This window comes from Eurytemora carolleeae, unplaced genomic scaffold (assembly GCF_000591075.1).
Source record: "Eurytemora carolleeae unplaced genomic scaffold, Eaff_2.0 scaffold149, whole genome shotgun sequence".
Taxonomy (NCBI): Eukaryota; Metazoa; Arthropoda; class Copepoda; order Calanoida; family Temoridae; genus Eurytemora; species Eurytemora carolleeae.
The window spans coordinates 92,066-115,861 of NW_019396075.1; the positions used below are offsets into that span (position 1 = coordinate 92,066).

The following is a 23,796-nucleotide window of genomic DNA, read 5'->3' on the forward strand; positions in this document are numbered from 1 at the left end:
AAATATCAAAGGTTTGCACCATCAGGTTGCAAAGATATTGGGATCAAAAGATTTGAGTTTGTGGCAAAAACTCAATTCCTTTACATGTTTTCAAAATTCCAAGTGGCATTGCACGTCAAAATAAAGTAAATTTCATGCAACATTGAAATCTTTTATAATTTCAATAATAACTACTCTTATTCAAGTGCTATTGAGAAAAAATTTTAAAACGTAACCGAAAAAATTTTCTTTGTGACACCTATACGTAGAGTCATATCTAAAGGATCTTGGAGGTCACAAAGTCAACCCAGTAAATTTGACCTTCTTATGCTGTCTACTTTAATGTGATTTGCCAAACTGATTTTTTTTCATAAAAAAAATTGCCTAAAACATTTTCAGGGAACTTTATTTAAGTATCCAATAAGAATAAGGTATTCAGTGTCTAATGATTAAAGATAATCATCATTTAAATATTTCTTAAAGTTTATGCTTTACAGAATAAATTTATGCTTGAAGATAAATTTGAAAGTTTAGGTGTTAAATGATAATTTATGGAATTTATTTAAAAAGTTTTGAATGATAAGGCTAATATTATCAATAAACTATCAATTAACATAAATGAACATATTTCAAAATCAAACTAAATTTTGAACTTTCAGCTATATTTATCAGATTAAATAAAAAACTTTGGATATCTGTAAATGAAAGAACTGTTTTCTGTTTAGCAGCCAGTAATTTATTGAGTTATTTGCCTGATTCATGAAGGTACCTTTATAAGAATTAATGAGGAAGACAACGACGTTTTCCTGTCCTAAAAATGGCAAACATCTGTTAAATTCCATTCTTAAAATAAGATAAAAAACAAGCATATCTCCCTTTTTTTGCTCAACAAAAGTATTCATCGTACAAATTCCTTAGTAGGGAAATTTCTACTCTTTGAATGAAGGGTCACTTTAAGTTCCGTCAAAAAATACAATAATGTTCAAAGAGCCAAAGCTAGAGTACCAATAAATGTTTAATTTCTAGTCTTGAACTTGAATATATTTATTTGCAGGAGGCGGATGGGTGTCCGGGGATCAGATCAGCTGAGAGCGCACTGCCCCGTCTCATCTCCAGTCCGTCGTCTGCGCATCAGTGTTGCGCTGTACTTCAAGAAGAGCAGTGCTGTAGTTATAGGCAATCATCACATAATAATCAAAACTCACCTTCTGCAATTTGTCTTTAATTTTTTATTTTGATTTTTAAAACACTATTTGTTGTAAATTCTGTTCGTAGAGTTTTTTCGGTGCCATTTTTTATTTTGAAAATTTGCATGCATATTTAGTTTTCAAGGCTTGAAGGGAAACACAAGCCATATTTTGCGGAGTGAGAGTTGCAAAAACATAGGCACCCAGTGTACACACAATAAACTACCCGGCCATGCAAACATGCAAATTCTATTCCAAACTCGACAGTTCGTACTGCAACACAAACTTTTTGAGACAAACAAAGTATATTTTGGGATTTTTAAATATTCGGAAGAGAGGAGTTTTTATTATGTTTTGTTTTTGTGATTTAGTAAAGTTCGGCAGCCTCACTATACAGTTGAGGGGCCGAATCTTTCGTCACGAGGCGACATACCCGTGAAAGTGCAAAAAGGGCAGCATCGACATTGTGTCGAGGGGCCCCAATCTCAATATCAGTATCATTCCCTTTATCAGGCTCATCCCGATGATACATCAATGGAGGCGAACAGGTAGGAAACCTATTGTTCATGTTTTTTTCTAAATGGGACAAGACTTTGATTTGGGTTTTTGCAATTATTTTATTCAACATTTTGTGCTATTCAATCTCAAGTTGTGCATAAAAACCAATAAAGATCAAAATATCCCAAACTGTAGATTAAAAATAAGACTTATATCCAAAGTTGTTTATTTCAACTAAATGAATATCCAAAGTTGTTAATATCAAATAAATGAATATCCAAAGTTGTTAATATCAACTAAATGAATATCCAAAGTTGTTAATTTCAACTAAATGAATATCCAAAGTTGTAAATATCAGCTAAATTAATCTAAAGTTGTTAATATCAACTGAATGAATATCCAAAGTTGTAAATTTCAACTAAATGAATATCCAAAGTTGCAAATAAAAACTAAATGAATATTCTAAAATCTATTCGCAGATATTGATAACTTCCGTACACATGATAAAAACAAATTTTAAAAATGACTTATATTGACATAATGGAATAAATAATTATTTCTGAAAATGTTCTCAAAAGATATTTGTATCTTTAGAGATCGTTTACATTCATTGGTTTGAATGGAGGTTTAGAATAACGGGTATTTTCTATTGAGAAGTACTTCACTATTTCATTGAACTAGAAATACTTTTTAAAGATAAATGAAAGAATTTTTTTAACAGTAAGATATAATTATTTTAATATTGAGTATTACTAACATTTGCTTTTTACCCATTGACGAATTTAAATTTATTAAAGTTTTCGTTAGAATCATTGAGGGCGGATACAGGGGAGGGGGGCTGTATCCTGTATCCGCCCCTAGAATCATATCATGGTCGCAACAATTATAATACAAAAATATACAATAAAAATATCAATACCTGTCAAATTTGGTTCAGTGTGAAAACGTTATTTTTTTACGACGACGATCACAAGCATTAAGTTTTGATAATTTCAATTCTTTTCATTCTTTTCATTGATCTATCAATTAAGAACTTTCTCGGATGGTTTAATAAGATTAAAATGAGAATAATATTTGGTTTTATCGTCTTATAAACCGGCTTTTCAGAAAGTTAAAGAAACAATTGAGTTGACCTAAATTTTCAGTAGATTTGAGAATCAAAAAAATTAATCAAAGGAATTGAGTTTTGCCACAAACTCAAATTTTGTAATTCCTATATATTTGCAGCCTAATGATGTAAACCTTTAATATTTCAAACTTAGGCTATTTGATCTAACAGATTTCATAGTTTGAAATATCTAAGGTCTACGACATCGGGTTCCAGAGATATAGGTATTACAAAATTAGAGTTTGCGACACAAACTCATGTCCTTTGTGAGGATTGTTTATTGTACACATGGGCTTTTAAACAACGTGGAAATTTAACAACTATTTTTTAATTTTACAAAAAGTTGTGTGAAATAAAACCTCTGCCTAGGGCCTATGCGTTTTTAAAAATATTTTTTTTATTTTAATACTTCCTAGGCGTCATTTAAAATTTTAGTAAATATCAAAGACTTGAATTCGTCTACTTGACTTTGATCACCACTTAAAGCATGGCTTATATGATTTGAGTCTTTGCCACAAAATTAAATTTTCATCGCCCTATAACTTTGCAACCATAGAAATTTCAAAGGATGATTATTTTATCTACCAGAATTCATAGTTTAAAATGTTTAAGGTCTACGACTTAATGTTGAAAAGAAAAAGGAATTAGAAAATCAGAGATTGTAGCAAAGTCTTAACTCCTTTGTAGCCAGAAGATTTAAAATCTATTAAATAAGTTGGAAGAGAAAATTCCAATAAACTTTTGAAATTCAAAAATTAAGTGCTTGGTAATCTGAAATCTATCTTATTTGAGAAATTTTAAGTGACATATTTGTGCCATTAAAATTAACAGGTTTATTATATTATAAATTATCAAAAATAACTGTTGATTTGTAAATTAGATAAAATGATAAATAGTTTTAAAACCTGAAGATTGGAAAAGAAGGTTAGGACTAGAGCTGCATTATAAACAATATGGAGAACTATGATAGATGATAATGAATCTGAAGCTCTANCATCCTTCCCTGAAAAATAAATTGACCACACGTCTCAAAATCTAATTTTCTAACCTCAATATCGTTTCATCCTGATCCAGTAGACCTGTGCTATTTTAAACCATGAATTCTATCCTGGTGGTTCAAATTTATGTAGTTGAAAAAAACGTTAGTTTTACGCCATCAGGTTTCAAAGTTTAGGGCGACATATAACTACTTGGAACTTTCAAGGATTTCATAATTCTAATTTTCTGATCAGGTCTATCTTTGAAACCCAATGTCGTAGACCTCAGATATTTGAAACTATGTATTCTGGAGATCAAATAATATAAGTTTGAAATATTAAAGATTTACACCAATAGGTTGCAAAGATATAGGGATTAAAAAGTTTGAGTTTGTGGCAAATACTCAATTCCTTTCTACACTCTCTCTCATAGAAAATTAGACAATTAAGAACTAAAAAGTATTGATTGCTTTCAACATCCAGATGCAAAATATTCAAACATAAGAATAATCAATACCATATGCAAACCATTTAAATGTAAACCTCAAATTTTTACTAATTTCCGACCTGGTTCAACGGCTTTCTGGTTTCTAAAAACAAAGAGAATGGATAAGTATAAAGCGGTATTAAGTTGAAAAAAGTGTAACACCGCCATTTTACTGTTCTACTGTTTCCATACTAAAGAGTGCAGTGCAGGTGTACTTTTAGGCCCTGGAACATCTTTTTATAGAAGAAAATTTTCTTGAAAATTATTTTATTATGTCGAAATCAATACTCTGACAACCTGTCCTGCATTCCCGAGTTCATTTCAGCATAAACTTTACTTTTTATTTCCGAGTTCATTTCAGTATAAAATGTATAAGAAGAAATTGTAACGGATATGTCCCGGAATCATACTGTATTATTGTGATGTACTGCGTGTAATTTGTAAACAAAAAAATGAATTGTACACTTTGAACTCTCTTTCAGGCTTAAAGGGACTGAACAAATTCATACCGCGGTATAGTCTTATTACCTTTTTATTCTAATCTCTATTCTGTTCACCTTATTTCCCTTCTATTCTAATCTCTATTCTGTTCACCTTATTTCCCTCCTTTTCTAATCTCTATTCTGTTCACCTTATTTCCCTTCTATTCTAATCTCTAAGATCACTGAACAGGGATTCACCATTTTTCTGTAAGAAATTAGAATTTGTACACTATGGTCCATGACCTACCAACGTACTTCTATATGCGTTGTTTTCCACTTCTACGCATCTAAATTAATAACATAAGTAAACCCTGAATTTTTTACTCAATTCCAAACTGGTTCAACGGCTTTCTAATTGCTTGAAAACACAGACAAGAGGGATTCACAGATTAGATTTCTTCTGGAAATTCCGGAATGTTATTTTGATGGCAATGCCATTTTGTAAATTCCATCCAATCGTCAATAATACGATATTTAAAATTATTTTTTTTGGCCAAATTTTCAATATTTCCAAAACATGTGTAGGCTATATAAAAAGACAGACTCAAAATTTGTTTAACAGATTTTTTCTCATTCTTGTTCAATTGATCTGTTATCCTCTTTTTTTTTCTTAAGAGCTATTATTCTTATTCTAGCTTGGATGTAGAAAAAGAAGTCAATAAATTCCGTACACTCGTTTAGGAAGTCTCATCTTTTGTCGGTAACCATGTATTCAACGTTTACTTTAATGCAGTTAAAAATAAAAAAATCATGAATTTAACAATTTGAAAATAATTAAACTCACTGTTATCCACCCCAAATTAACAGCGCATCCTATTTTGCGCTCTTTAACCTTCATGCGTGTTAAGTTTAGACTGTTTAATATGTAAATATACATTTTAACAAATTAATTTGGTTTTAACACAAGTTTATAAATATAACGCCCCCTAAACCTGTCAAATAATAATGATATTCAAATTGAATATATTTCAGCTGTGAATCTTTAATATGAATAATTAAACGAAGTTTAGATGCATAGATGGATGTTGCAAGTTTATCTTTTAGTTTAAAATAACTGCTTTTACTACGGTTAAAAACATCTTAATGCTAATTTATTTAATATTTCAAAACCAAAAAATCAGCGATGCTTAAATCCACGAAATGTGCATTTCGTGAATAATATTATGTTTAGGTCAGTGTTTAGTGTTTGTATATATGGTCATAGAATCTGAAATTAAGGAATTTTATTACCTCCCGTGATTTCAAGCTCATTTTAAACAGACTGTACACAAAAACCGTAGGAATTGCATAAAATAATCAATGTGAAAAAGAAGGCTGACATGAAAAGTTATTTGATAAATGATATTCAATAGCTTATTTACGAAATTAAAAAACAATTGCTAAAACGGTGTGAATCGTGACTGGCATAAACTTTTTTCTCAAATTGTCCCATTAAAATTTTTTTTTTTAAAACTATTTTTCGAAATTCCTTTCTTGCTCTCTCTCTGTATTGTAATTCAACGCGGCATGCGCGTAACTCCTTTGGTCTTCTGTAAACGAAAAAACCCTTGAAAAGACGATATATAGTGTTCTATCTGTATTGCTATCAATATCTAACTGTTTTAAGTCTATCTAAATCCACCCACACTCATTTTATTCAAGAATATTCATCAACAGTCAAATCATCTTTCTATCAACCATTTTATACACAGGTCACGAGGTGGTGAAAAACTAATTATCAAATAACTTATTTTGTGGATAAAGCATCCAGGGTGTCAAAATATAAAAGATGTAAATGTGGAATGTGGATAAAGCATCCAGGGTGTCAAAATATAAAAGATGTAAATGTAGAATGTGGATTAAGCATCCAGGGTGTCAAAATATAAAGATGTAAATGTGGAATGTGGATCGAGCATCCAGGGTGTCAAAATATAAAAGATGTAAATGTGGAATGTAGATCGAGCACCTCACGGTGAATTATAATTTATTTCATGTACAGAGCCGAATTTCAACTAGCCAGGGCAAGCAGTACAGTACAAATACAACCGATATGTTAAAAAACGGTACGGTACGCCAAATGAGTGACCCAGTCTATTTAATTTTATGTGATCCATGTGTCAATAGATAAGATTTTTTAATGGATAACTTATTTTTGCAGATTAGAACGTACTACGTCAACGATTTTAAATATATGATCAATAATTTTCGCAGTTAAAAAATCGAGGGTTTCAAAAGTTTCGTACTTATAATCAAGAACGCAAGAAGAAAATGAAAATGCATGCATTGCAAATTTTAAAAATCATGATTTTAAACATTACATAGTTTAACCTTCAGAGAAGTCATGAAAAATATTAAAAATAACCTAAAGAAAGAGCTAGAGCCAGTAGGTATATAGCAAAAAAACAGTTCATGGAATACATTTTTGAAGTTGACAGTTTGATTTGTAACCGTGTAGCTTACATTCGCATTAAGCTTTGTCAGGCTTTATAGAAGAGAAAGAAAATTAAAGCGTTATCAAAAAATATAAAAATATTTCTAATTTTTATCTTAGTTCGTGTCTTGGGTAATCTTTGGTTCTGTAGTCTGGTTAAAGAAAGCCACACCTAAGAAATTCAAAGCCGCTGAGACTTGTATCTATCTATCTATCTATCTATCTGTCAGTCTGTCTATCTATCTATCTATCTACCTATCTATCTATCTATCTATCTATCTATCTATCTATCTATCTATCTATAAAAAAGGCTTGTCAACTGGTTTTTCGAGAGTGGAAACCACGGTGGAAAAATTGTAAACAAATTGGTGAATTTAATTTTTTTATTATTATTTACTCTTCTCTTTGTTATGTCCTAATTCATTTTTATTTTTGCAGTTTTCAAAACAGATTTTTCTATTTCATGTTTAGATTTTAAATTATTTGTAATATTTTTTAAACTTCAAATATTATACTTCATACTTCAAAAAGTCGAATTTTTTTTTAAAAGGCCGGAAATAAGTCTTTCTCCCAAACTCCAATCCAATAATCCAGTATAATACAGACCTTAGATATTTCAAACTATACATTCTGTTAGATCAAATAATCTAAGTTTGAAATATAAAAGTAATTACATATTCAGATTTCAAAGATGGCTAGAAAATTTGAGTTTGTGGCAGGAACTCAACTTCTTAAACGATAATCATCTATATATAAATTTGGCTTGTCTTGGTGTTTGTTTGGGTGTTTGTCTGTCTGTTTGTATCCAATAAACGTCAAAACGGCTAAACCGATCGGGCCCAAATTTTTTTGTGGGAACATCACGTGACCACAGGGAAGGGTTATGAATGATCAAAATTTCAAATATTTGTCTCCATCAAAATTCGATCTTCATTAAATTTTTGAAAATTTTGAAAATCCACGAAATTTTTCGTGAAAATCCACGAATATTTTTTGTTTTGTTTTACGATTTACACAAAGAGAACATGTTCGCAAATAATTTAGTCTAAGGCTAGTAATATTATATTTTTATAAATGGAATGAAATATTTTTAAAGCGGGAAGGGGAGTGGGGGGGGGTCATAGCTTTTTAAGCCACATTTATCCCATGACTATTACCGTCTAATATATCTTTTGGACTACTCCGTCAAATACAATTAACAGTCAAATGCAAAACACATTTATTCTTGTTGAAATATTTTATCTTTTACAAAAAAAAACAATTTAGAAACGCTCAAATTGCACATGATAATATGTATTATTTGGAGGTATTTACATAATGATATTTTAATGCAGTATCTTTTTTATAAGATGTTCCTAATTTGTTCATAAATACTCTAAAAATTTCAAAACTGCCCAAATAACGTAATATAATTTCATTTTTATCATAAACTGCGAAAGCTAGAATTAATATAATGAATGAAACTCTGAACCTTCACTCTTTACAAAATATATAGGATCGATAAGATACATAGCTTTAATGAATAATTTTAATAAATATTTTATGTTCCCAAATTTTGGAATTTTATCCGAAATTGTTTCTGTCAAAACTTAATAACCCCACGTCGCGGGATTATTAGCGGTCGGACTCTAAGCCGACACCACCCCGTACACAATTCTTTTCCACCCTTTAGGGCTATTCACTTAAAAAAGTTAAATATTATATTCAGGAATTTAGTCTTTGTTATTAACTCTTATTTCCTAATCCTTTTATCTTTGCAACCCAATGTCGTAAGTTTTTGATGTTTTAAACTATAAATTCGGCTACATCAAATAATTAAAGTTTGAAATATCAAAGGTTTACACCATCAGCTGGCAAAGATATGGATTAAAATAATTGAGTTTGTGGCAAAGACTTTATTCCTTTTAGATTAATTTGTCTTATGTTTATATATTACATGGTATCCTACTGAAGATGTCTATTTAAAGATGATTAAATACAATACTAAATAATGCATAAAATGTTTCATTTGAACATGCCTTAATTTTAAAGGGTATGCTCATTGCTTACCGTTTTGAAAGGTATTACATACCCATGTTTTCTTCAGCTGTGCATGCTTTTCAGTGTCATATACAGGGTGTCCCACGAAACATGACAGTTGTTGAATATTTTAAAATGTCTTCATTCATAACTTGTTGAGTTGTTTGATACCAAAGAAAATAATAATAAACATTATTTGGCAGTTTTATTATACTAAAATCGATCCCAGATTAAGATATATTTGAGTAAAAGATTTTTCTACCGAACTAAACTGCGAAAAGTCTTTAAAACTAATCCAGTATTTGGAAGACGACACTCGATAAACTAGTCATCAACTGTCATGTTTCGTGGAACACCCTGTATATATATATATATATACACACACTCACTTAAAACTAACTAAAATAAAGCACATCATGTCTTATTAACATATTTCGATCTCTCATTCTCTCATTCCTTCGAAAATAGCGTGCAGAAAGGCTTTATTTATTTTATCAATCAATATAAAGACGCAGACAAAAAGTATTATTATAGCATATTCAAACAATATTAATTTAAGGGATGCAAATTGGTTCCAAAATTAATACTCACTGACTTAATTACCAGAGCTGAAAACTTTAGAATGGGATATCTTAAATTCCGATCGGTTAACTTTTCTGGAGTTTAAATTCATGTGGAGAACAAGCAATATTTAAACTGGATATTAAGAAAAGGAACGTATTAAGCATTAATCCTGATATCCACCATTCTAAAGTTTTCAGCTCATAGCTGAAAACTTTAGAATGGTGGATATCAGGATTAAGGCTTAAACCACTCTTTTTCTTAATATCCAGTTTAAATATTGCTTGTTCTCCACATGAATTTAAACTCCAGAGAAGCAACGTTATCTTCCAATTGGATATTTCATTCTAAAGTTTTCAGCTCATGCCACATAACTTACCATGTACTTTGTCGGGTTGTCTGAGGATACACCGATGAATTCTAAAGCAAAGAAAATCTGAAATAAATTATGAAGAAGATAACATGCATTTGGAAGATGTTTTGTTATTTTTCATTTTCTGATTATGTGATGGTGGGTTGAAATAATAATTTGTAAAAAGCGCCACAAATTCCTTTATTTTGAAGTATCCGTTGTTCTTTACTCCCTCTGTGTTGATCAATACAAGGTTTGTGTTTGTATAAATATCTATGGTCAGTAAACCTGGAAATTATATTGTAGATTTTAACAATAATTATAGTTTTTATGAGATGAAAAATTATGTTTTTAAAAGGTCAAAACTTTAAATTCTTATTCAAGATATTTGTTTAAGTATCGCCGACGCCTTAAAATGAATAGACCTCCCCCCCCCCCAGAACCATCCCATCCCCTACATTTCATTTACAATATCTAAAGAAAGGGATGTGGCCTAATGGTTGGCCTAAACCCTAATGAACTTAGAAGATCTATCATGTATGCAGCTAACTTTGTAAAGAAACTGAGTCCTTGCCACAAACTCAGATTTTCTAATGTTTTTACCTAGGAAACCTGATGATGTAATCATTTAAAAATTCGAACGTTACCCAATTTGATTTAGCAGAATTCATAATATGAAAGGTCAAATGATTATAATATCAGGTTGCAAAGATTTAAAATTAAAAATTTGAGTTTGTAGAAAGTATTTCAAGTTAAACCTAAGTTGGAATTTAGTACGGCTTTTATTTAATCTATTTGATTTAAAGGGACTGTAAACGAAATTTTAAGATTTCTTTTATGTAAAGAAGGGCATCCCCTGAATCACCCTTAAAACATTAATTTGATCAAAAATGTGAAAAATAACAATGATATATAATTCATACTTGGTCATACAAAGCTTTCAAGGGTCTAGGGTACGGTTGTAAATCGGACATTGCCAACTTCGCATGGAGGGTCACTTGAATTTACGCTTACAGTCCCTTTAAGCTCAACCCTGGTGTTCTTTTGAAACCATTTAAATAAAAATTTAAATTACAAATTTGAGCCAATTTTCCACAGATTTAACCGTGTTAGTAAAACTCATAGTTTTTTGGTAAGAAACTGGTTTGTGTTCTCTTCGTACAAAAAGTGAATGACCCCGCCCAAAAATGCTTCTGAATGACCCTTCCCCACCCCCGGCCCCCCCCCTACGGACAATTAACATTTTTGTATAAATTACCAAGCCCTTGTTAATGTTCCGGGGTTGCATTGGAATGTACTTGAAAACACTTTAACAAAACATGAATTATTGGGATGTCTTTTAACAATAAATAATAACTTGAGGAAGCCTTTGATAACCAGAAAACTGTAGAATGGGAAGACGACATTAAAGCAATACTAAATAAATTTTATGTTTTTTCAAAGCACATAGCAATTTACTAGTTATTTATAAAATCATGCATATTAATTCAAATATTCATTGGACTATTTATTGTCAGTTTAGTCTAAAAGTCGTCTTCCTATTCCAGCGATTTTTGGCTTCTCACTGTAGGGGAGGATTTGTGCGATCAAATGAAGCTTTAAAATGGCAGAAATAACTATTTTTTCTTGCATTTACTTTTTTTGTTATATCGTTGCATGTTTTTCATTTTTCGACTGTAAAGTTTAATGATTATCATTAAATCTTATTTAAAGATATTATTTTTTCTGCTTCGATATTTCAGTCTTAATAATTTAAAGCTTAAAGGGGAAGGATAGCAGCATTTTTTCCATACAAGGGTATGCGCTTTAAGATATAATAGTATTATAAATTATGGTTGAATTTATTCTATGCTTAATCCTAAGAGGTTGGTGTGGTTTTCAGCCAACATATCGCTCACATTACTCTTGACTGTTAACACTAAACTAGAGAAGATGAAATATATACGACATTGTGACCTCGTAGCTCCTTTAGTTTTGATTTTATGCAGAACTATTAGATAAACAAATTTGTCCGTTTATTTTAAAACTTTTCTCATCTTCCTCTCAATAGCTCTTCATTAAGAGAAGTTATGATTAAAAACAAATTTCAATTTACTTAAGTTTGAAGTGTTTTATAAAAGACTTATTTAAAGTGTTTTATGGCAGGAAGCTGACGGAGAGACAGTGGTTACACAACAAAAAATATTTCAAATGTTCTTTAAATTAAGGAATATTTTAGTCATAAGTCTAAATTTGCATTTTTGTAAAGCACTTAATAGCTAAAGACCTAACCATACGACTCTGGGCTGACGATGCATTGTTAAAGTTTATTGCAAAAGGTTTAAATCCTATCGTCTATATGCAGAATCATTGTATGAAAAAAAAACTTGTCTACCTTTCGTTGTTTGCCAACTATCCCTGTTTAAAAACCGTAAAGAACTGTATTAATGTACTTTTTATTGGTCATCTTAACACATCATGTTTCAAATCCTTTTTTATTTCTACTTTTAATGTTTTTCGTGTATATAACAACAATAAAGTTGAAATATTATCACGAGTATAAAATAATGGATTGAAACACTTCAAATAATTAGAACGAGTCATTGCAGTCTAAAATTATGAGAATAATTTTCAAGTAGTTCTTTTTTAAAGAGTGCCATTCACGATTCACAATGGTTCCCTTTACCACCTGATTCAAGGATGACTGATGGAGATATCCACAAAGGATAAGACTGTGAAGACGACCCAAAACAAAATTTGAATATTTGAAGGGATATTGATAATCATTCATAAATAGTCGTACATAAATATAAAAATATTCAAATAGATTTCTAAAATATCGAGTTGCGAATTTTTTCAGCGGAAAAGAGCTTGACAATAGACAAAATACCGCATTCAGAAACAGGTTAACATTATCAAACTGAATTAAACATGTTTTCTTAGATAAAGGGGAGGAGTGATCTAAAAGCAAGATAAAATGGTCTTTAAAGTTTCATCATCTTTGTGTCTGTTAAAGTGAGAGAAAAATTATTGCAGATTGGACTAGCTCAGACAGGGGTGATAAAAAGGGTTGGCGGGGGGAGGGGGTGCATAGTGCATACTCTATACCCCCCACCCTTCTTTCCTTCTTTTATTTATAATATTTTGTAGGGAACATCTTTTAAAACATTAAATAAAAAAATAAAAGGAATTTGTGCGGAAATTGCCAGCCCTAAGTTTGAGAATTGCAAACCTCAATAATATCTCTGTAATCTAAACCTTATCTTTCATTTTACAATCAGAGTTATCTTTCAATCCATCATTAGTTCTGATAGATCTATCAAATCTATCAGATCTATCAGATCTATCAGATCTATCAGATCTATCAAATCTATCAGATCTATCAGATCTATCAGATCTATCAGATCTATCAGATTATTCAGATCTGCCAGATTTATCACATCTATCAGATCTATCAGATCTTTCAGATCTTTCAGATCTTTCAGATCTATCAGATCTATCAGATCTATCAGATTTTTCAGATCTTTGAGATCTGTTAGATCTTTCAGATCTATTATATCTATCAGATCTACCAAATCTAACAGATCTATCAGATCTATCAGATCTATTAGATCTATCAGATCTATCAGATCTATTAGATCTATCAGATCTATCAATTATACCAGATCTATCAGATCTATTAGTAGATATATCGCAATCAAGAAATGTACTTACGATGTTTAGTTCTAACACATTATATCTAATTATATTTCTTTAAGTATAAAAAATTTAAATATTTGCTCAAGATTTAGGTATATAAAGTTACTCCTACTTAAATTGATGTGTCTGCTTGTGCTAACTCCCATCTGTTTAGTTTAAGGCAGTTGTGGACTGGAGTTAGTGGAGTACCTGGCCTTGGAGTTTCAGTTCATGTACCGACTCCACCTAAATCTCTCCAGGTAGGTTTATTAGTTCATGTATCTACTCCACCTAAATATCTCGAGGTAAGTTTACTAGTTCATGGACCTACTCAACCTAAATCTCTCTAGGTAGGTTTACTAGTTTATGTACTACTCCACCTTCATCTTTCTAGGTAGTTTTACTAGTTCATGTACCTACTCCACCTAAATCTCTCCAGGTAGGTTTATTAGTTCATGTACCTACTCAACCTAAATCTCTCCAGGTAGTTTTACTAGTTCATGTACCTACTCCACCTAAATCTCACTAGGTAGTTTTGCTAGTTAATTTTCCTACTCTAACTAAATCTCTCCAGGTAGGTTTACTAGTTCATGTACCTACTCTACCTAAATCTCTCCAGGTAGGTTTACTAGTTCGGGGACCTACCTACTCAACCTATATCTCTCCAGGTAGTTTTGCTAGTTCATGGACCTACTCTACCTAAATCTCTTTAGGTATCCTTTAAACCCAGATAATCTAAAAAATGACACGCTGTTGATTTGTCCATTTTATCCCTTACTCAGACCTTAACAACTTTCTGAAAGGAATTGACTCTTTGCCACAAACTCTGAGTTTCTAATACATATATCTTTGCAACTAATTGTCCTAGATCTTTGATATTTCAAAGTATGAAATGTTTTAGATCAAATAATCTAAGTTTGAAAGATCATAGAATTGCATATATGAGTTAGTGAATTTGAGTTTGTGGATAAGACTCAATTCCTTTGTACATAACTTTTATATATTTAGGAGTGGGATAACCATGCTAGCTCCAATATTTGGTCCAAGAACTCTAAACTGCGGCAGCTTGGCTCCACTGCTCCCAACACCTCAAACACCTCCAGTTACACGTCAACCTCCAGGAATGGAGACACTTCGATGAAACTGGAGCTACCAAGAGTTCTTAGTCCTAGGAACATTTCTAGTCGTAGCTTTGAATAACAATTAAAACAAAAATAATAATAAAAATAAAAATAATGGTAATAATAATAATAATAATAATACTAATTTTAATAATAATAATAATCACTGCTGCTCTTATCATTTGCTCTTAAAGTTGTTAGTTTCATTGGATTGATGCCTGTAAACTGTTGACTGTGTCCTTGTCGTGTAAAATGTCTAAATTTTCAGTAGATTAGCATAGTACAGGTAGGGATAGAGACAGGCATCGTTTAATTTTTTTTTAAATCTTTTGGGTTTAAAGAGGCTTTATAAGAGGTGTTAATGCATTCTGCAAACATCTCTAAGATAACATAGACGTGATAAAGTAATTTCAAAAAAATGAAAATGTTTCAGAAAATACTTTGCACAATAAAATAAAAGCGAAATCTAATAAAGAATACAATTTTAAAATATGATAAACATTCAAATTTGTGTGGAGTCTTTTGAGAGTCAACAAATTCTTAATTTAGAAAAACTATCCAACAAACCATTGACATCTCTAGATGTGGGTTTACAAGTCTACAGGGTTACAACTCTGTGGTTTATGTCGCTGAAAGCTTGAATAAAATTTAGTTTTACATATTTTAACATTTTAACATATTAATTTTTCAAGGTTTAACTATGCTTCTGAATACTGCATTTGTAACCTTTAGGCTTACAACTTAGTGCCTTCAAGAAAATAGGAATGATGATAATAATAATAATGATAATAAAAATGATAATTTTAATAATAATAATATTGAGAATTATAATTTCAACAAAAATGAAAATAATAATAATGATAGTTATGATTTTACTTTTTTTTCTTTCTCCAAATTTCGATGATTAGTTATTGTTTTTTTTTTCTTCTTTTTTGTAAAGTTTTTTTTGGCTTACGCCCCCCCCCCCTGTATGTTTTGGCCTGGCTAAGACGTGTAGGATTAACAGGAGCAGCTCCTGTCAGAGTTCAGTTCGAAGCTCAGGGAGCTCCTTATCTCAAGGAGTATCCTCAGGGGGTTCATCAGGAGGTAAGTTTTAACCAGTTTTTTTTTCTTTCAAAATTTAACTAAAACATCCCTTCCCCTCTTTAATCTCCTAAAGAAGGGGCTGATTCATTTGATTTACTGTGCCGGGTTGCCTGATATAGTTCGGACGCGAACTATACTACTTGCTTTAGCTGTCTAGCAGCTTAAATAGTCGCTCTTGTACGTACTTGAGTTTACGCATAGAGAATAGAATATATAGAGAGGAATTTACTAGAAAAAAGTGTAAAACGGCCATTTTGTTGTACTGTTTCCATACTGCAGGTGTACTTCACATATTTATGCTATATAACCTGTTGGGCCCTGAATATCATTTTATAGAAAATCTAAAATTATTGTTATAAGAAAACCAAATTATGAAATAGGCTGGTTTCATAATTGACCAATGATCATTTCACATAGACTCTATGCCTTCCACTTTACAAACTTCACCTAATTCATTATAAAGTTTATTTAACAGTTTAAAAAAATTCGAAATTGAAATGGATAGTCTAGGGAACATACTGTATTAATGTACTCTACTGCATATAATTTGTGAACATTTACATGATTTGTACACTTTTATCTCCCTTTCAGGCTGAAAGGAACTGAAAAAATTCATACCGAGAGATTCTTTTAATTCCTCTCTATATATTCTATTCTCTATGAGTTTACGTTGCCTTCCCCCCCACCTTGAGAAATGACCTATTTATCTCATACAAATATTTAATATTTTCAAGGTTCATATTGAATTTAATTAAAAAACAATCTAATCATAGTTTCCATCTGATCAAATTAGCTTGTAAACATTTAGCCTTATAAACATCTCCTTTATATAAATTCTTAAACGCCTTTATTGAAATGTGTTTACACTTCCTCAAAAAACTTTAAAACACTCTCCAGTTTATAAACTAATAACCAATTTCCTAATTTGTAATTTAGCATTAAATGTTTTAGAAAAATTTCTTTTTCTTGAATTCTTTAATTGAATCATTAATTTGTAAACACTCACTTCAATTAAATCTTTAACAATTCCTTAAATTAATTTACAAACATTCCTTTTGATTAATTTTCAAAAGGTTACTAGAATAAATTCGTAAACTTTCCCTTTAAGTATAGTTTGTAAACAAAATTGTTCAATTAGTGAATAATTAATTAATTAATTAATAAAGCACCCTTAATTACTTCCTGAACACCTTTCTTTGTTAATTCGTGATCGGTCGCTACTCTCTCTACAGGAACTGTAAACGTAATTTCTGCGCATTTCTGCTGCAAGGAGACATTTGATTTATCTGAATTGAATACTTTTAAACCTAGAAAACAAACAATATCTTAAACATTATTGATCAGATAAAGCGTTCAAGGTACCGTTGTAAATCAGACATTGCCATATTTGCATGGAGGGTCACTTAAAATTACGCTTACAGTCCCTTTAATACATGTTCTAGAGGGTAACTTGAAATTTCGTTTACAGTCCCTTTAATATAGGTTCTGGAGGAGGTTTATCCGGAGGTTCAACCCAGTCCAACCGAAGTGATAGTCTCCTATCTAAACATAGACCTGGAGATAACCCAGGAAAAAAACAATCAATCAATCAATCTAGTCAGGTAAATAACACCCGGTCTATTATTGTCTAATTCGTCTAATTTAAGTGGAAGGTCCCCCTCCCCCTTTCACCCTATTTTCATCTCGGGAAAGACCCTCCCCCTGAACTCTTTTTTTCTCTCAGGGGACATTAGTTCCAAAACTAACACTTTGCTCATTTCTAATACTCAGTATTAGAAATGGTCCTTGTGTATTTCTGGAACGAACTTCCCCTGGAGTTGAGATAGTATTGAACATTTTAAGGTGGAGAATAAAACTATGGGGCTCCCCCCCCCCCATCCGGCTGAGGGTTAATGGGACAGTCGACAATATTTAATTACAAGTCCCATTAATGATTCTCAACAGTGTACCTTTAAATCTATATGTGAAATTGAAAAACAAAACAAAAAATATCATCCTTTTTATATTTAATAAAGCTTTTTGCTCATATTTAAATGTTAGCTATAACTGACAAAACGGCTGGACCGAATGGGCTAACATTTTTTGAGGGAACCCTTGAGTACCCTTGGGTAACATAGGCTAAAAAAAATCGAAATTTGTTATCTTCGAAAATTTAAATTTTTTATTTCAAAAATCAAACATTTTTTTTAAGATTTGATTTAAAAGAATTCCACGGGCAACGCCGGGCAATTCGGTTTACAAAAAAAGGGAAAAAAACATCGGTTTCGTCGTAGCTTCTAACACGTTAAATGGCAAAAAGAATTTGGAGTATTGAATTAGGAAAATGTGATTTTAAGTTAAGTAATTTTAATATTTATATTCTTGTTCCAACATCTCTGACCATAATTATATAACAAATAACTCGCTTCTCCTTCATGCTTTGAATTTCATCAAAAATACCAAAATTTGCGAAGCAGAGGTCAGTTGTATGCCGGGTACGCAGTGTACGCAATTTTTACCCTTTTTACACGCAAGATAAAATACAAGTTTTAGATGAAAACTTTGTATTAAGCTCAACACATGCATATTTTGGCTCAGGAATTCAGGGTGGGAGGGTTGTAAAATCAACAAAGAGCTCCAACACTCCCATTGCCCCCCCCCCCCCCTGCCAAACATTTTTTAAATTTGGAAAAAAAAGATATATTAAGGGCTACAGCTTGATAACCAGAAAACTCAGACAAAGGAAGACGACTTTAAGAATCAATTTAAAATTTTAGCACGTCTAATGAGCATGAGACAAATCAATAGTGCAGTGTAAGCAGACAGATTTCACTAAATTAGAGATTTAATAAGAGTCTAGTAAAACTATTTGCTTTGTAACAACCTCAAATTCACCTAAGTATTGCTATTATGTCATCTTCCTAGTATCACAATGTTTTCTGGTTATTATTGAGACAGGATCTAAAAATCTATAATTCTTCCAATTGAGGTCTGTTAGGTTGTGTTATTGATATTGTTAAATGGTGCAAGAGTTGTTTTCTGCAGAATTACTTGTTTAATTTTGCGCCACCTCCTTTGGTTTTTATTCTTTATCCTAGAGTAAAAATATTGAGATTGCAATGTATGTTTAAATACATTTTTCTTTTTAAAAATTCACAGGAAGAGAAGATTGTACAGCTCATTAAACCAATTGCTCAGAATCAACGCTTTTTAGGGTAAGGTTGTGAATCGGACATGCAGTAACTTAGAAATGAAGATTCGCTTCGGTCACAATTTGAAAGATACAATTTTTTACAATTTTTTAAAAATATACTTTTTTCAGAAATCCGTCCAGAAGTCCACAAATGGATGTGATTGTGTGTGTACCTGTGGGGGCGAAGGCGAGGAAGATCCGCCCACTAGAACCGCCGGCGGTAATCGCCGTCATCGTCGGGTGATGTTTACAGATGAGTGTAACTGTGATGCGTGGGATGAGGATGAGGATGAGGAGAAGGGTTGGGATGATGAGGGGAGAGGAGAAGGATGTAGTGAGTGTGAGCAGCAGGATCTACACTATCAATCTCCGAAGGAGGTTGATGGAGATTATTCGTATGCCTACAGGTAAATTATTAACAATCCACGGCAGAGTAAAGTAAATTACACTGTACACTTTGATATGTTATTCTTCATAACTCCTCATATTGAAGAGCTATTGAGAAGAACAAAAATGTTTCAATTGAATTGAGTTTTTGCCACAAACTCTGGATTTCTAATCCCTTTATCTTTGGAACCCAATGTCTTAAACCTTTGATATTTCAAACTTATATTATTTGATCTAACAAAAGTCATAGTTTGAAATGTCAAAGGTTTACAACGTTGGCATCAAAAGATAAAGGGATTAGAAGATCAGAAGTTGTGGCAAAGACTCAATTCCTTTTTATTATGTAACCGTATAAATTTTTGTTCATTCGTATGCTTTATGAAAACTCTATGATCTATATAGTAACAATCATTTTCTTCATGATGTCATTGGTTTATGCAATTGAATATTGTAAAATCAATTTTCAATTTATCTTTAAATTTTTTTTCTTATTGATGTATATGAGTTGTTTTTTTTATGTCATCAATTATTATTATTTTTATAAACTGTCAACTTTCTTTAAAAGCTACTGCGGATAAAATCATTGAAAACCTGCATTTTTTGTTAATTAAAAACTATTTTACAATTTATTATTCTAGTGATAGTGTTTCCCCTGCTTTTCTGATTCGAATCAACGCGTCGTTGGATTACAACGAGACGGAGAATATTTATGAGGAAATCAATGAAACCAAGTCCGAGAAAACAAGCGGCGATTCAATTCGCGCCATTTTCCGCCGAGCCAAGGATACAGTCAAACGGAACAGTCGTAACTTGGACGAATCGTCTTTTCACATGAGTATCAGTAAAGGACGAAAGCAGACGTTAAAAGAACGAAGTAATGTTGACTGGGACGATGACGAGGATTCTGGTGGATTAGCGGATTTAAAAAAGACGAGTAAAGGATTATCAAACCTTAAGCTTGATATCGAGGTATAAACTTAATAACCCCCACCCCCAACTCCTTCTCTTTTCCTGTCTTGTTTCATGTTGCCTGCCCCCCCCCTCCCCTTTACCCTCTCCATAAGCACTTTTTAATATTATATTTATTTTTTGCCTTACGTACATTATGCAGGCTTACGTTATACTAATCTACAAATGTACTTTGTTCAAACAAACATTCTAAAACTTTTTAAGAATTAAATTTAAACCATTTGTTAAAAACAAAATCTTATTTTATCGAAAAAAAGTAGCTTTAATGGCATTTGTTTCAAAAGTGTTCTTTAAGATTTCAAGTTTCTTGGTACACCCTGTACATATTTTTATTGTTCAGGAAATATTTCAACCTGTTCCTGTAGCTCCCTCAAGTGTTCCATCAGGAGAAGATACTCAAGATGATTCAGGGTTCCATAGTGGAGGTAAAAATTAATCCAAATAAACGATAGGATGTTCCATTTTCACAAAAATTGTAGAGTTCTGAGTTTCCTGATAAATACCAAAAATTAAAAATTTGCCAGTAGCAATGTGTGAAAATAAATAAAAGTTTTGTTTTTATAATATTTTGTTGGTTTAAAATTCAAAATATACCAGAACCCCTCCATGACTTTTTTATATTCTAAGTTTTTGTTTTTCTTAATTTATTTTACTTTATTAGTTATTGTAAAGATAAAATAAGCCATATTAATTAATTAATCAAAAATTATGGATATTAATAAGATAAGTACTAAAATAAGAATTCAGAAGAATTAAACCTCTTTTTAAAGTTTTAATCTATTTTAAAAAGAAAATTGTAAATTCGATTTTTTTTAAAGTACATTATTGGTTATGAATTATGACACTTAAAGATATTTTTAAAATGTTGAATTTTTAAATAAAGTTAAAAGAGCCATATTAAATTTTGTTGCTTTTTACCCAGGGAACATATTAAAACAGAAAAAATATCGAGTAAAATTTTTTTTTGAACTTTTGATAAGATGACTTTTATAAAAATTTAAATTATTTACAGTGAAACCCTTAATAAAGAATACATCGGAAGAATTTATCAAATGTCGTCTTGACAATTTTTCAATGAGTTTTATACTATATTACGTAAATTTCAGTATTTGCGAAAATAAATAAATAGCCATGAATATGCAGGAACAGTTTTAAAGATTTCCATATAATTATTTAATTAAACAACTAAATATCTGCAACATTCCATTATCAGAAAGTGAAGAATACGACATTTGATGAATTCTTTCGATGTATTCGTTATTAAGGGTTCCACTGTATGTAATTTTATTTTTTAAGGAAAACTAGGAAAACGTTAAAATAAAGTTGTTGTTTGTATTCCAGGTCAAGAGGAGCCGAACAGAAGGAAAAAGTCTAAAAGTTTAAAAAATCCTAAAATTAACAGGTTAGATTTTTATATTATTTCGCTCTAATCAAGTACATTTAACGCTATTATATAACATTGTGTGTGTTCAAAAATCTTACTCTCAATACTTTAAATTGTTTAAAATTAAGTGTTTTTTAAATATTAATTTAAATTTGAAAAAAAACATTATAAACAGTCTTTATTCGATTTGTTAAAATGTTTTTATGATTTTATTCAATATTTATTTCAGAAAAATTTATATTTTTCAGATGTGAGTCTCTTGATTTTATAAAACCCGGCCAGGATGTTAACGGCGGAGTGGATGGCGGAGGCCGTGTTGGTGGCTGCGGAGATCAGTTTAAACGCCGTTCCGCCATTATAGAACACTCCCAGCCACAGTCCCTTCCCGTGATATCTTCCTCAAACTCCCGCCATCCTTCCCCCTCCCTTCCTCCCCTCCCTTCCCTTCCCACACTCCCTGCCCTCCCCCCGCCTCCACCTCAAGTTAGAAAGAAGAGTTATCTAAGTAGATTCGCGAACCTTCCCTTTATCAAAGGTTTCAGAAAATTATTTTTTAATTTTAACATTTTTGTTTTTAATATTTTCCATCAAAAAAAAACATTCAAATGAAATGTTAGATATATTAAAGGAATTTCTTTGCATTTTTCTCCTATCCCTTGTCTTTTTTATAAAGGTAAACAAATTTTATAAAGAACAATTGAATTAACCCTATTCCATCATCAATGCTGAGGAACAAAGGTTAAAAGGAAAGATATTAAGATAACAAGGGAAGATTTTAATCGGTGGTAATTAGACTCTTAAAAAAAGTCAGATTAACGTTTTAATATGTTCTTTAAATGTAACGTAAATGACTAAACATTATTAGAAATCCATTTTTTTGTGTTAAATCAATAAACTCTTTAAAAATAATTTTCTGATAAAGGAAATCAACAACATCCACAACAACATCCACCACAACCCGTGCAACAACATCTTTTTAACGGGTACAACGCTCATACAATGTACAACAGTGCACATATCTTCGGTCCACAGCAGTACAGTTCCCAACAGCAGTACAATACACAGCACTACGGAGCGAATAATAATTTAGAAAAATATGAAAAAGATCCGGGAAGAACTTTTTATTTGTGAAGTTCTGCAAAACTGTGAATTTTCTTTAAATTTATTAATGGAGGATTTTCTGTAAGAAAAGATTGATAAATTGATTAATTGCCAAGTTTATCAATTAAAAAAAGTATTAAATAAATAAATTAAACTGTGCCATACAACACTTTATAGTCAATATGTTAGTCCAGGGTGTCCCATTAATTTTAATTATTTTTTAAAATACAGCAAGGGCCAAGGACCATGTTTTAGAATAGTGATGTCGATGTCAAATAAAAAATTCACATCTAATTTATTATAATCGACATTAATTTTCTAAAGATCGCGGTTCTTATTGTATGAAAAAAAAACATTTTTTGGGATATCTTTATGAGTTTTAATAACAATCAACAAGAAGATATGACACAGAATTAAAATATTTTGAAAAAGTAAAATAATAAATATTTATTTTTGTCCAGTAATAAATAAACTTGTAATAAATCAGTTCCGAGAGAGAGTGAGAAGTTAGTAGGAAGATTTGGACTCCACTGGAGACTAGCGGAGGGATTTTATTTTCACCGGAGGGGTTTGAGAAACTTACTATTATTGAATTGAAACTTTACACAGTGTGATTTACATTCCACCGGAGGGATTCAGATAGTCTACCTAGGGCTCTAAATTCCCACTGGAGGGATTCAGATATCTTCCCAGCAGGTTTATGATCTGAATCCCTCCGGTGGAATGTAAATCACACTGTGTAAAGTTTCAATTCAATAATTGTAATTTCTCAAACCCCTCCGGTGAAAATAACATCCCTCCGCTAGTCTCCAGTGGAGTCCATATCTTCCTACTAACTTCTTTGACGCGTTCCGAGATT

General features: G+C 31.2%; 1 protein-coding gene across 1 annotated transcript in view; it reads left to right on the forward strand.

Annotated features, from left to right (window-relative positions):
• Nucleotides 1-23,393, forward strand: part of LOC111714262 (uncharacterized) — a 35,808-nt gene extending 12,415 nt beyond the window's left edge. Inside the window, exons 3-14 of the mRNA XM_023489331.1 lie at nt 1,034-1,155; nt 1,538-1,714; nt 13,893-13,977; nt 14,726-14,889; nt 15,845-15,924; nt 17,407-17,525; nt 19,226-19,503; nt 20,122-20,452; nt 20,793-20,877; nt 21,794-21,854; nt 22,085-22,371; nt 22,759-23,393. Coding sequence (XP_023345099.1) covers nt 1,701-1,714; nt 13,893-13,977; nt 14,726-14,889; nt 15,845-15,924; nt 17,407-17,525; nt 19,226-19,503; nt 20,122-20,452; nt 20,793-20,877; nt 21,794-21,854; nt 22,085-22,371; nt 22,759-22,967 — 1,713 coding nt within the window. The 5' untranslated portion in view covers nt 1,034-1,155; nt 1,538-1,700 and the 3' untranslated portion in view covers nt 22,968-23,393. The remainder of the gene's footprint in view (nt 1-1,033; nt 1,156-1,537; nt 1,715-13,892; nt 13,978-14,725; nt 14,890-15,844; nt 15,925-17,406; nt 17,526-19,225; nt 19,504-20,121; nt 20,453-20,792; nt 20,878-21,793; nt 21,855-22,084; nt 22,372-22,758) is intronic.
• Nucleotides 23,394-23,796: the final 403 nt, after the last annotated feature.